Source organism: Mycteria americana, chromosome 6, assembly GCF_035582795.1.
Source record: "Mycteria americana isolate JAX WOST 10 ecotype Jacksonville Zoo and Gardens chromosome 6, USCA_MyAme_1.0, whole genome shotgun sequence".
In the NCBI taxonomy this organism is placed as follows: domain Eukaryota; kingdom Metazoa; phylum Chordata; class Aves; order Ciconiiformes; family Ciconiidae; genus Mycteria; species Mycteria americana.
Window position 1 is genome coordinate 47560423 of NC_134370.1, and position 15462 is coordinate 47575884.

The 15462-nt window shown below is 37.8% G+C and overlaps 1 protein-coding gene across 8 annotated transcripts in view; it reads right to left on the reverse strand.

The window, feature by feature from the left end:
• MYO9A (myosin IXA) overlaps positions 1-15462 on the reverse strand; it is a 191042-nt gene that overhangs the window by 112349 nt on the left and 63231 nt on the right. For all 8 annotated transcript variants that reach the window (XM_075505565.1, XM_075505564.1, XM_075505563.1 and 5 more), the window contains 4 exons: positions 12337-12431; positions 8279-8341; positions 6896-6995; positions 4101-4157 (listed from right to left, as the gene is read on the reverse strand). In XM_075505565.1, the coding sequence (XP_075361680.1) occupies positions 4101-4157; positions 6896-6995; positions 8279-8341; positions 12337-12431 (315 nt within the window). The remainder of the gene's footprint in view (positions 1-4100; positions 4158-6895; positions 6996-8278; positions 8342-12336; positions 12432-15462) is intronic.

Consider the following 15462-nt stretch of genomic DNA (forward strand, 5'->3'; position numbering starts at 1 on the left):
GCAACTAGAACATTTCCAATCTGGCACAGGGAAATGAGATATCCCGGAGGCCCCACTGACATTATGAGGAATAACTGTGGGTAATCACCCCCGACACCCAGACCAGGAATAGGGGGATTCACAGCACCATAGCAGATACAGCAAGAAACATGTATGCAATACAATAGAAGACCAGGATTACCTCCAGTGGCAAGGCAGAATTTTTCTTCTTACATATTAGAAAGAGTATGCACAATTAAAAGTTTGACACCCCACCCCCACCCCCAAATTGAGCTATTTAGGACTTAATGGAAAAGCAAACCAGAGTGCAAGTTTCAATACAATAATTATTTATTGCATACACAAATATTTTTCTCTGTCCCGCATTTTGATCCAGCATGGTGCGATAGTCTTTCAAAGGACACTACACCTCCACCACAAACACCTTGGTTTGAATAGCCTGGACCTCAGAGGGGATTGTGTTGGTATACCTTTTCCAAAATAAGATTTTTGGCTAATTTTTCCTGGAGATACATCCTTATTTCATAGGCTTAACCTCTAATGCAAGAGGTGAATCACACCATTCTAACAGTATGGCAAGAGTTCGTCAACGTGGGACAACTGGGATACAAAAAGGATGTGAATTAACAACAAGACGAAATATGTTACACATTTACAGATGGTTTATTCCACATTAAGTCCTGGTCCATTAGGAGTTCCTATAACTAAAGAGGAAGAATTGAGTTTTAAAATAGAATTCACATAATTTAATGTAAAATATCAGTGAATTAAATCCTGCACAGGAAAGGGAAAGCTTGAAATATATTTTTCACTAACTTTATTCTAACTACCAAGAAGCTTTCTAAAAATGCAAGCTGAGAGAATTTGAAATCCACTACATTTTATGTTTCTTGGAGGATAATGTGTCTGAACAGTTTAGTTTTTCAGATAATCCCCAACCTGACAGCACTCATTGATACTTCCAGGGAAATTCGATGACATTCTGGACCCAACTAATATTGTCCTGCACCAATATTTAGGAAACACAGTTAAATTAATGCTCCTTAAATGAGTATATAAACTATTAATGCCAAGTTCCTTTTGCTTTGGCTCACCTTGGGCCCCCCATGGATTGATTACTCTCTCTCGCTCCGTAGCCCATATTTGATATTTTTCCCATTGCTGCTTATAAAAATTTACAACCTCTGAATCAAAACCAGTTTATTGTGCATCACACAATATAGTGATGTCTTAAATCTCATAATATTTTACTTACAGTTAAATAGAGACTTTCTACAAGTTAATCCACTTATATAATTTAAAAATTGCAGCTGCATTTACAGTGACAATTAATTAAGCAGCTGTATCCACATAGTTTCTTTTGGTCATTTGTCTGTAAATCATATTCCACATGAGCAAGCGTGCACAAACTAATTCTCAAAGTCTGCACTAAACAGAGTTACAGGAATACTACAGTGAACATCATTTAAACAGGTACCACGTAGTCGCAGGATGACTGCTACTTGAAGAGACACTCGTACTCACTTATAGTACATAGAATAAATCATAAATATAGAATATATAGAATAAAGTTATTTTATATTATCAGCTTCATGTCTCAAGGCACCTATCCCCATTTAAAGCCTGACAACTGTATCAGTGGTATGTTCTTCATCCCACTCTGTAGCATCATTACAGGGATAGCTACTGATTATGGGGAGAAATTCTTATTTAAGATATTTGTTTCAACATAGGAGACTCCTCACACCCAATTGTCTTATTCCCTCGACTAAAAGCTAGAGAAGTTCAACTGGAAAAGAAAATCTAAAATTTTTTATTGATGGTCCTCAGGGACAACTTAATATTGCATGGACAAAGTGAATTTAGAGATGTTGAACAGACTATTGAAAATTATCCATTTTAACAGATGAATAAGCTCTCTGTACACCTTATCCAAAGGAATGCAACAAAGACATCTACCCTATATATCAGTAAGATCATGAGGGATCAGCAATGGAATTATTTACACCATAAAATACCAGGATAAGAAGTTGTCCCTCCTAAACTCAAACGTGAGCCAACCAGCTTCCTTGGCCACTACGCATACACTAAGGAGAACCTGGAGAAGTTTTCACACCCACTAAGGTGGGATCTGGAGCCTGCAAGACAATGATACACCCAAAAATTCTGCAAATAAGTCTTTTTAAAAACTTTTTTTAAAGTTACCAAGTGTTGCTTTTAGTGGTGCTCTACATTCCAGGAGACAATTTCATTTTGTGGCATCATTCATCCAAAATTAAGTCACAAGGCAACAGCGAAATACCATAGACAACTCAGAAATAGCACAATCTATGCCAAAGGCAATTTAATTAATGATTTACATAACAATTGCCAAACTCATTAATCCGCACGGAAAGGCCTTTTGCAAATTATCTACTTAAAAGCAGATGCTCTCTGTAGTATTTCAGCTCTGTACTGTCTCCTAATGGATGATAAATGGATGATAATTATATAAAAAAAAGGTTTCCTTGATATTAGGGCAGACAAGCATTACAAAGTCCATGCCCACAGACCAAATTAATCATTAATGTTCCGCTGGGGCAATTAGTTTCCCAGCAAAAGTGAGTACCCTGCTTACTATCGTCACATCGAAGCAAACTGTGGATTTCCATGGAAGTTTAAAGACGATATAATAAATAAGGTATCTTTATAAACTGGACCTCTACAGCGGGTTGAGTCCATGGTTATGGGGAGATGTCCAGATTATGCTTAAGAGTGAATCATCAACTGAAGCAAAGATGTGATTTACCACAAATATCACAGAAAATTATCCTGAGCAAAATAAAATACCAGATAAACAGCCAAATTGTAATGGCATGCAGTTTTGCTGTGCAAAATAAGGACATGTAACATGGTAACCCCCAAGCTAGCAGGGCATTATTGGCCCCTCCAGGAGAAGGTATCAAATTTGGTGTTTGTTATAATTTTAATTCCTCCAGTAAATTGTCCTAACCCATTCCTTAAGCATCTAAGGTCTTTGCAACTTGGTAAAGTGTATTAAGGTATATAGAAAAGCATCTGCTCTTCACTTCCTGCTATTGTAGGACCTCTAAGGATGCTGATGTGTTAAGGATGCCAATATAATATTCAACATTTTTCAAGCCTGGGGGGTTAGACTCCCTCTCCCTCCTCCCCTCCTAAGGATTCTGCAGCAAAATCTTGCTGTTAAGACGCTTACTTAGCCTGAGTGAAACCCAGCTCTTTCACAGATTACCTCTTTTCACAGATTACCTCTTATTCCTCCAGATGCATCAGCTAGAGTTCAATAACTATTAAGCACACAGCAAAATTAGCAGGAACAACATGCAGCTGGTCTGAAACATGCTTCCCCATGCAAGACAAAACCAACAGAGACCATCACGGGACACACAAACACCCAAAGCATGTCGCCAACTGAAGCCACTGCCTCCGACTCAGTTGCACAGGAGGCGGCCAGGGAAGGGGGAGAAGCTTAACTGTTCCCTTGTTTGGGTCGATCCATTTGGAAAGGATGATCATGTCAGCAGAAATATTTTAGAAGGAACTGTTTTTGTATTCTGAATAGTACCAGGATTTGATTTTCTTGCAGATGGTTGGGGGGGGAGGTTTTGGGTTTGTCTTTTTTTTTTTTTCCCCTGGAGGCTGCAGAGCAGATACACTGCTACAACCATCATGGACCGATGCATCTCTTAGGGCTTCAAGAGACTGATTTGCTGTTTTATCGGAAAGGAATTTCAAATTTCACATTGCTGCCATATCACAACTTCCATAAATCATCATGTATTATATCAAGAAGGAACAAAAAAGAAAAACTCAATTTGCTAAAGCTAGATGATCGTATCCAACTGTTGAAGAAGCTTTCCAGATGGAAGGAACCAAAAAAGGGCAAGGGAAAAAACATCTCTACTGTCATGAGCTAATACACAAGCAACACCACTGCAGGGCAGAGGAAGGGAGAGGGTAATTAATAGGTTAAACTTAATTTGACTTCATTTTCTGCTCAGGTCTTGGTGCACCTAACAAATTCAAGTGAGCAGCAGCCCTGCACCATCAACACAGAAGACACAGGTACTTGTACTGACCGGCTCAGAGTCATAGCAATAATCATCCCAGCTCTGTCTGAGGGGTTTCTTTGTCATCTGAAAGCAAGGCAGACCGGGTTAAGTAGTGTTCAGATCCAAAATAACTCCCACTACCTGCTCTTTAACCAGGGCAGCAATGTCGACTTTCCAAGTAAAATAATTGTTGTTACTCTGCATAGTCATTCATTACTTTTATTTTTTTTAAGGTAAGATTTATAATGCTTTTGCATTCACAGTGCTCTGATTCCTGCTTACAGTGTTTTCAAGACAGTGAAGACCTCTCATCAATAAGCTTAATGGATTTTAAGATCTTTTTTCCTCCTCAGTTGGAGAAACCTTTGGTTTACCTAGAGCTGATGGAAAATCACCCTGAAAAGCAGATTTTTTGTTTCTACTCTCAACCTCTGCTCTAGACACATGTAAGTGCTGCAGAAGTGCGATTCTCTGACCGATTAGAAAGCAACACTTGAAAGCTTTTTAGGAATTTCTATCTTTTTCCAATCAGACAGAGATGGAGTTGAGAGAAGTCAAAGCACGTCAGTGACCAGTCCCAAGAGGGAGAAACACATGGCACCAGAGCTCCTGATGCCTTGAAATAAAGATCTAATCCTAAAAATCACTGATTTCAAAATGGATAAATGTGAATAACGAGCACAGAAAATATTCAGCAAGTTGCAGGGTATGCAATGGTAGGTATACCTGCCATTGGTATGAGATATGGAGAAGTCATTTGAACTCAGGGGACAGTTTAAATAAATTTGCTTTTAAAAAAAAAAAATTAAAATCTTTTTTTCAAACGTGCTCCCTGCATTTACAGATCAACAAAATAACAACACATTTTGGTGGAATATCTGAATAGACTATTTCTCATCTGCAATGCAAAATGCATGTTTGTTTTGCATAACACAACATGAGCTGAGGAACCTGGGAGAATGAAAATAATGCTTGACTCAAGGACTGAGTCAGTCCTTGACTTAAGGGGCCTGATTCAATATTTTATAGCTTTTCAATTTTAATATTTAATTTTTAGTTAAACAGTTTCATTTCTGAGCTTGTTCTTTTTCCTTTTAAAAAGGCAGGGATTTCTCTAGGACACATTTAAGAAGCTACTGTAAATGTTCAAGGGTTATTTTACAATTTTCCCCTTTTATGTTTCCAAAGTTTCTTTTCCCATTCCTCCACTACCTCTTTTTCCTTTTTTCTCCTTATATTTCTTTTTCCCCTGTACCTAGAGGGCATGGGAAAGCTGTTACTGCACTGTCAGAAAGCCTTAATGTGAAATGATGCCCTGAACACATCTAAAGGAGACATTTTCCCATAGTTGTCAGCATTAAATAGTCTCTCTAACATTAACCCTAATTATTAAAAGTTAAAACATTATTATAATTAAAAAATCTAAAAATTCAGACTGTCACTATTGCCCATACACTGTTTTCAGGCAAGTCCAGAGTCTGCTTCCCTGATCCACTGGACATACCTCAGCATCCTTCTCAAGCCTACTTGCCCACAGCATCCTAATTTAGATTAAAATAAGTGTTTCAACCTAAATTATCGTATTACTACTAGTCCTACACACTACATGCCATTGGATTTATAATTTTACTTTAAATATTAATGACCTTAAACTGCTATTAAAAAAAGGAGGACTATAATTAAAAGCAATGTTTTCAACTAACATAAAACTACCAGATTACTCAACAAAACTTGTGGATCTGACAAAACATCCGATCCAAATGATCTTGGCACTTTTCCACTGCAAAACGGCAGCGCAGATGGTTGTGAAGATCACACCACGTTCTCCTACTAACACCTGAGGCACAAAGATGGTGAGCAAAAAGCCTTCAGCTCTTAATATTTTACTCATTTGTGCGAATTTCCTGATCCTGCTAAGAGTGGGTGGGAGTCGTTAATATTACAATAGATTTTGGCTTTGATAGACCGCTTTAAAAAGATCTTTAAAAAGCCCTGGGTAATTGAGACGTATTCCAGAGCTAAATTATATTTCTAGAAAGACTAAAGGCTATTTGGGTTGCACTGCGTGTACAAGTTTCTCTCCAGCTTGTGGGTTAAAGTGCTTTTTATTGCTAATCATGTTTCAGCTCCAAGAAAACTGCAATTACTTAAAATCAACATATAACCTAACTACTCTTCCACATATTCCTAATCCTTTTTTTCTTTTTTTAAGCAAAAAGCAGCAAAATCCCTATTCACAAGCACCAGTGGACAACCATATCTTAAATACCTGAAATAAATCAGGTTTTCCAAAGTATGAGTTTAGTTGGTCACTGGTAGTACCTCACTCATTTTTAATTCACATTTTCAATAGTTGCCATGTTTTTATTTATATTAAACTTACTATATTGTTAAAATCAAAGGATCATGCTAACAGCCAGTCATGAAGCTACAGAATTAGGACTACCTCATGCAAGACATCATATCCTGAAGACCTAGTGGTATCACACATTTTTCTCTTTTCTTCTACTCAGCAGACAGATGATGTTAATGAGTAAATGACATTCACACACATAACAGGTAAATTGTTACTGTTTCTCCCTTTGACAATATTTAACATATCCCAGGTAAGGGACAAAAATGGAAAACACTCTTTTTTTTGTTTTTTTCATACTACCAGGTGTTCAGATTGCCACTGAAGATTTATTTCCAGTGATGGAAGGCTGCCCATAGAGCATTAACACAACTCATTTTTACTACTCCACACATTTTCTTTATTAGCATTAAATATCAGCAGTAGAAAAGGCAAGACTGTGTATTGTATTCCTGTATAGTATTCCCACCTGGTTGAGGTAATGATATTCCTCAGGCTGCTTCAGATGAAATGCTGATCTCTCTTCCTCGCTCGCTCCTGCCAGGAGGTAATAAAACACATGGTAGTTCCTGGTGACAAATTAAAAAAAAAAAAAAAAAGATGTTAGACTTCAAAATAAACAGCAGCATTAAGCAGAGAAGCACATGTAAACCTCATAACCTGATTTTCCAGCTTCCAAACTCAGACCTGAACACTGTTTAGAAATGGCCCGTACCCACTTTACAGTGATGTAAAAGATTAAATTAAGTAATGGAGAATGAGATCCCTCTTTTCCATCCAAGGACATCCACTGCCCTAGAATATACTCGAAGAATTCCTAGCTGACATAGTCACGTTTTCCTCCAGAAACATGTGCAATGCCTACATAATTATTAGAATCAAAACAACTTTTTCCTTGCAATGCAGAAATTATTATTTTTAATACTTTATTACCATTAAAAAGGTAATGATTTTGCAGTTGCAGTTCTGTAAGACAGAACGGAAAAATCTTCAATTTTTTACAGCTACTCAAATATCCAAAATACTTGAACATTACTAATACTAATAACACCCCAAGTGACACTCATCTGTTTTGCCTCAAGACAACTCTAACAAGGATTAACACTAAGAGCATAGCAGTATTTCTAAAATTAAAACTTTGCTTTTATGTTGGGTATTTTCCAAGAGGAACCAAGTTTAATCATCTTGCAACACCCAAGAGTACATTTGTCAAGGCTGTATATGCTATTTAACTTCAGGATCAGCCCATAAGCATTTGAGAAAACTTCTCGCACAACATCTGTCTCAAAAGGGAAACACAGACAGAAGTGTCAAGAGTTGAAAGACAACTAGAAGCAGCAAATTTATTTAAAATCGGAGTAATAATTACTGAGAGAGGAGTATGTAACAAATTATATGTTGCAGTTAGGAAAGAACAATTTGCTTAAATTTATTGTCTACATAACTTTAGCTTTTTCTAGAGGCCCTTCCGATGGCTTCAGATGTGTTAAGAACTGTAAAACAAAACTAAAATACCATCTTCCCCCCGCCAAATTAGATATTAAATAGCTTACAAGTTGCACAAGAAAACAAATGGTACGTAATAATCCCTATGACATGAATCATAAAGACAAGGGAAAATATAAGTCAAGGACTGTCAATAAAATAATAGAGTTTATTTTCCCTGGGTAGTACATTCCTCCCTAACCAGCAAAATAGAAAATGCATCATTTATCTTTGAAGTACAGGGTTAGGAGCGTGAAAATCCTGATCCCCCTGTGCCAGCTCAAACAGGGTTTTAAGCTATGTGTGCCACACTATAGGCACACATAGAAGTCAAAACCAACCCTGTAAGCAAAATATAGGCACCTACCGTTCATTGTGCTCCTGATAGACTAGTCTTGACTTCTCCAGGAGGTACTTTTCAACGTAAGCTCTGGAAGGAAAAAATAAAAGCGTTATTCATTGACCCAATATTCAACCTAAATGAACACAGCTTTAACAGGACTTTTCAGTCTTAGTACGCACAAAACAAAGTTGCAGCCTTGTTTCACTTAGTTATATAAATTTCTTCCTCGGCAGAACAAACTCCATGTTATGTTTGGCTTTTGAGGTTTTTTTGGTTTGATACAAAGCCAACACTAACTTGGATATGAAAAACATGATCTCAGATGCGTTAGCCTATGGGCAGGGAGCGCAGGGGGAAATTTTGACATTCGAGCAACAAAGAATCTCGGATACCTATTTAATCCAAAGCCAGCAAAATAAAATTGCTTGCAGACCAAGATTTGTGCACAAACCCTACTTCAACAAGAAATACACCTGGGCGCAAAAGCCTGCAAGATCAGATTTAACTGCAGAATCGGTCCCCAAATCACCATCCCCTCTTCCAGAAGAGCCACATCTCAACAAAAACTCAGGTTATTAACTTGTGGCTATGGTCAAAAAATAAATAATCGCAAAAGCTCCTTGTTGGCGTTTACATTTTATCCTAAGAGCCTCCATAATAAACATGTTGAATTTACATATTAAATACTTTTTTCAAGCTTGTAGAGCTAAAACAAGCTGCGACAGGTTTTCTCTTCCAAGCACTACTAACCAGTAATGATAGGGATTTAGAAACCAGAGTTATAATTGGCAATTTTGATGATGTAGCTGTGCTTTTCCAGCTACAGACACCCAGTGACGTGGCACCAACAGCAGCCACGTATGAATTGGGAAACCCAATGAACCTTGGGCATGGTAGGACAAGGAGGTGCCTCTACGCTCGCTTCTCCACCATAGTCTCCAAATGGGGAATACAAACCTATTTATTACTTGCATCTCAGTAATTCTTCCCTCCTTTCACTACAAAATAAAAATAAAATAAATCATTTGGACATGCTGCAGAGGTTTTGTGACAACTCTTACAGTAGCTTTTAGGAGAGGCTACTGGAAATGGCATATCCAACCCCCAATGGGACGATCTTGCTGGACAGGAGGAGTAAAGGAAGACAGACAGCAAAGCAGTATTATTCCTCTGTATGTTGTGCACCAAAAAGGTTTATTCTTGTTTATTCCCTATGAGGAAGCTGAGAATAGTCTATGGATATTCCTCACTGACAGGCTTTTTATTCCCTTTCTAACCTGAAACCAATTTTTCCTTTCCAAGCCACGCCATAAATTCACTGCAGGCTCGGTGAACAGATGAGTAAAAAAAGGTATCAGAGTGTCCTAGATCTCACTCCCAGCCCTGGGCAGTAGCTCAGCACACTGCTGTACAACAACCTGGATCATGTCCACTGCCCTTGACATTTCATCCCTTCCCCTGTGATTTCTGCCCTTATTACAGTCCCCCCAAAAGATCACTCATGCAATAATTTAGGTTGGAAAGGTCTTCTAGAGGTCATCTGGTCCAAACCACTATTTAAATCAGGGCAAATTTTTTACCTTTTTTTTTTTTTTTTTTTTTTTTGGTAGATGCAACTAAAATGCTGTTTTGGTAAAATACTCCTTGCTTAGTGCAAAGATCATAATGAATATACATCCGAAGAAGAACATATGTCCCATCTTGTAATAGGGTAGTGAAAAGGAAAACCAATTTAAGTATAAAAAAGTAGATGTCTCTAAATGTTTTCTTTTTATTTACTGCTGTCAATTATGTCAAATCTACCTTTAAGAGTAAAGAAAAGGAGTTCTAGGTGTATGATTTCATGTAAAATACTCATTTAAGCATGCTACAGAGCCCATACTTAGCATCCTAGGTAACATCATCTGAAATCTGAGACAGAATTTTGTATACAAATACCAACATGCAAAACACCCAAGCACAGCATGTTTGAAAGCACCGACTTACAGTATTTGAGATACAGCCTCATGCCACTGCACAGATTAACCATTATACCAGTGCACTGTTGCTTTTAATTAAAATGTCTCCTATCTGGCTCTTCTGCAATTTTATGGAGCGTGTCAGATGTTGAGGCTTTTGATCATCTTATGAGGACTGAACAGGTTGCAAAGACCTTCCTCCAGAATTCGCTTATCATTGAACAGTACATAATAAATTCATAAAGCCTTATGGAACACACTTAACTGTAGCCATTGCTCATGCTCCATCAATTTTAAAGACATCTTCAAAGACTTCATTTCATGGGGCGGGGTTGGCTGCCACTAATCTCTTGGCTATTACATCTCTTAAGTTTAAATTTGCTTCAAGTTTTGGATCATTATATTCATAGGGTTTGTAAGCAAATATCCAGCTGCTATTTTCAGCCTCTGAACAAAGCAAAATTCTGATTCAGGGCTGCAAATTACAGTTACATTAACAAAGCAATATGCAGAATACAGGATGATAATTGACTCAGGTTGTGCTTAAAATCTATGCTAAGTTTTAAAAAAACCAAAAATACTCATGATCTTCTGTGTAAGACTATAGAAATAAATCATGGTCTCGTATGCCAGGAACAGCTCACAGGTTTTCTTAAATGTCTTTTTATTTTCATTGGGGCAGCACTGCAAGCTTATAACAAAGCACAGTCACATCACACCATGCAACCAAAGACCAAGAAAGTGCATTTTTTTAAAGAGAGAAAATTCCTCTTATTTTATGAACTAGAATATACAAATACGTTACTTGCACCTGTCTGCCAAATACAGAGGCCACTTCCATAGAGCTGACATAGCATGCCAAGATAATACATGGTTAAGGCATTTGTTGGATTCTTGTTACCCTGTATTTCAGTAGGTATTAAAAAAATTTGAGGCTTGTCCTTTTAAGAGAACTGTTCACCAGAATTAAAGAAGGAGAAAAAAAAAAAAAAAGAAAAAGAACATCGGATTTGACGTAGGATCAAAAAACAGCGGGAAGGTACACAGAGTACCCAAGCTCATCTGAAAAATTAATGGAAACCATTTGCGTGATACTGTTCTGCTGGAAAATAAGAAAGAAAAAAATTTTAAAAGCAATTCTCTAAAGTAACAACTAAATCGCAGCAAGAGATCTCTTAGCTAGCTGCAGAAATTATACAGCCCCTGGAATGCTACTTTTCATTTTTCTAACTGAGTTAATTAACCTGGACAAAAAGCAGAGTTAATGAAGCCCTGCTCATTAAAGCTAGCTTGAGTCACTTTGTGATGACCTGATGCTGTGTAAATTGCACAAAGCCGAAGAGAAAGCCATGCTTAGGTAAGCCCACCCAGAAGGTTTCATCCATAGGCTTCCAACCATGCAGCACTTCTGCTGCAGCCCTCCCCAGGCGAAGGAAGGTTTGAGTCACAGCTCTACGTCTCATGAGCTTTGGGTAGCAGAAGAGATGCTGAAGTAAACTGTGGAGAACCACGATGGAGATAAGCATCTCCTTGCAATGGCCCGGGGGAAAAAAGAGGCCCTAACTAGTCAAGGGCTGGGTTAAAGAGAGACTTCAGGGTAGAGACAGAAGCATATGGGGCATCAGACAGCGATCAAGAAGAGTCTGGCTCTAATGCCTCTGTAACACCCATCAGGCAGATGGAGATTAAACCCCCCACGACTTTCTCTTCCCAAGACTGAGCAAAGCCAGCTCACTCAGCCTCTACTTGCTATCATATGCTCCAGCCCCCTAACCCATGCTAGGTAAAATGTTCCCCTTTCCTGCCTTAACTGCTATCTTAAGAGGAAAAGTTCCATTTCAGCTTAATGGTAAAGTTGACATCATGATTAAGGAGAGCTCAGCTGGCTTGAAGCCAGCTCAGGTGCATTCACACTTCAATGTGCAGCTCAGATATGCCAACACTTTCATACCAATGGATTTAAATATGCTAAAAAAAAAAAATCCCACCCACCCACCCCCCATTTTGGGAAACATACTGGCCAAAAAAATTAACCTCCTTTCTCGTGTACCCCCTAAACAGCCTATTTAGACTCCTTGTGCAGGTAACAGTATGAACAGCATCTTCAACCTGATTCCCACTTACCCTCGCACGGTGCCCGTCTCCTGATAATTCACTTGAATAAATTTGCCAAAGCGACTCGAGTTGTTGTTATGTGCTGTTTTTGCATTTCCAAAAGCCTGTTTAAAGAGAGAGATGCCATAATTACGTTTGAAAAGCCACCACCTTACCTTATTTATATGCACATCGCTAACAACTTAACTTTGGGGATTTTGCTATCATTGTATACAATAATAGTAAATTACATTAAAAGGCATGTGGTGAAAGTTAGTTGAATGGTCTACAAAGTAATACAACGAGCTTCTGGGGACCATATTCATTTTCAATTTGGTACTCTTGAAGGGCAGATAAACACTGTTTAAAAATAAAGTGTTACCTGTACAAGACAGATTTAATATTTGAAGTTATTATATTAAGGCTGTGCTTTATTAATTTAAATAAATATAAAAGTACACTGCTCCAACAAGACTCTAAATTTTAATGAGCTAGAGGAAGCTGCTTTTTAATTACATATGGAATTAGGGGAAAAAAATGCTTTGAAGGCTACTCAGATGTTAGACAATGTCATATATAGCACCAGCATAACCCAGAGTATTCTCAGCATTTCAGACACTGTCATTTCAATGTGCTGCTGTTGTTTTTCCAAAATCAAATGCTTTTAAGTCTTTATTATGCAAAGCTTTTATTAAAACCCTGCCTTACCGAGGCACCTAATACAGAGAGTCACTTATTGCCATTTAAAAGAAATCTCTGAACAGAAGAGCTATTGGAACTGCAGCTCGGCTTCACTGAAAACTGGTATTTTTAATTGTGCCTAAATCACTTTAATAATAACCCGGCCCATCGTGACAGAATCTGTCAAGCTGCCAGGTCCAATTAATGTTTCATTTATTAAACCAGTTTTGATAATCTTTCACCTTTTCTTCTAAGCCAAACTTATTTAAGGTAATTATACGCAAGATAATTTCTAAGCGTTGTTTGTGTATGGACGTTGAATTACAAATACGTTTTGTGCTGAGGCTTAATACCAGAGCTCAGCTCCGAGCTCCCAATAGATTTATTCCCTAATCAGCTGTTTATTAGAAAAGATTAAAAGAGCTCTACATCAATAATCTGAAGCTTTTCAAATTACCTTTTCAGATTTAACTTTGCAAATAAAAGCACACAAAAAAGGCCAAATTAAATGAAACCTTGGCAAAAAGGTATTCGACACCTTCAGTACCTGCACGATGCTCGCTCTCACATCTACTTTTATCTTCCCAGGCAGACTTATTTAGCAATCTCGTTAGATTTAATGATTTAAGAACTGAAGAAGGTTTGCTAACAGAATGACGACGTGATTTTTCCCCCCCTATTTGAATACAAGGATTTGTTTAAACTCAAGCTGTTGCATATGAATTTGCTTTAGTTGACTAAAACAAGTTCTGGGATAGCTGAAATCTGCCAAGCAAGCAGATTATACTTGCAAGATTATTTCAGACACACAGCTAAGGAACATTGCCCTACAGAGGTTTCACATCTTTTCAGGCTGCTCACACTTGTTTTCTGCTTATTCCCCCCAAAAATCCTTCCTGCACCCAGCATCCCTCCTCCAGCCCATACCTCCAGGTGACCATTGAAACCCCCAAAACTCTCCTGGTGACAAAAATCCAGGAATCCTCTCCCCAAAAATAGGCATTTTGGCATTAAAAGATGGGATGCTATTTAACATTTCCAAAGGATTTACCTGCCCTCCTCCAGGTATTTCAGCAAGCAGAGACACAGCAAGAAGCTCATAAGCAGAATATGTTGATATTCAACACAAGCTAGCACATTGCCATATATTTATATATTTGTTTTAAATAATATTAATTACGTTATGAGCATTTCCCTGCAATAGGATCAACTGCAATCTAAGACATCACATGAAGGCAATAAGATAAATTTTCTATACACTTAATTAATGCTGTTGACTTGAGAACAAACAGGCTAAATGGACAATAGCCCTATTTTAATCACCTTTTCGTATAATTTAATAAAGAATTTAAGCAAAAAACAGTATCAAAAGGATTTTCTGGTTTGGTTCCCTGTGCTTATACCTTAAGTAATAGCTCATGGAGGGAAATAAGGTCTATTTATTAGGATTTCTTTGGGAAGAGCCTTACCCAGGAATAAATCTTTTTTATTCTGTAACAAGGAACATTTAGAGTCAGGAGAAAACGTTTCAAATATAGGATTGGGGAACTGTGAGAGTCATCTTTTTTTATGAGCTTTTTTCCTGGGTTAATATGCCAGACCACATTATATATTACAACCCAAACGCCTACAGAAATCATAACCCATAATATCCCTCTTTCATGCATTTTTCTTTATTGCTGATGTAAATGAGAAAGCTCTTCAGATCACGTCTTGTTAAAACTTAAGGCTGACTCTGTGGCAAAGGCACGCTGGTGAAGGGCCAACAAGTAGCTAAAGAAACGCCTGATGTTTAACTTGAGACAACTTCATACATTTTTTGTTTGGTTTACTCACTGTGTTTCTTTAACAGAACTATTGGGCTATAAAAAAAAAAAGTGCTATTAATTCAATTTATGCATGCTTAATCTATATATACTTGAACAGGACACCATGCCCTTCTGCAGCCAGGGCATAATATAATAGTTCAGCCTCAGAAAACACAAAATGAGTTATAACTACTTCCCTAAAACAAATTATCATCTGTTCATATTATTTCCCTTTACTAATTCATTGATTCGAAGCTGCTGAGCAGCTCAACAGACAAAACTCTGTAACAGCATTCCTAAAATTCTCAGGGAGACCAAAGCTTTTACTGGCCACGGCTCAACATTTCGAAGGAAACAAAATTCAATACGTTCCTCTGTAGGAGCCAAGCATCCCTCTGGACCTGGCGCTGGTGATTCAACAGTTTAGAGAAGGCAGAGAAACGAGCAGTTCCATTCGTCCTGCCTCCTACAACCCTCCTGCACAAAGAGATGCTTATCGTGGACAGCAGGAGGAAAAAAAAAATTAACAGTTTCGTGGCCAAATACTTCACATTCCTCCTTACCTGATCCCGAAGGCTCGTGATCTCTTCATTTTGGACTGAATATTAATGCAATCTGGATTAATTACAGATTATAGCCAGAATAAGGATTGTTTCAATGTCTTTCC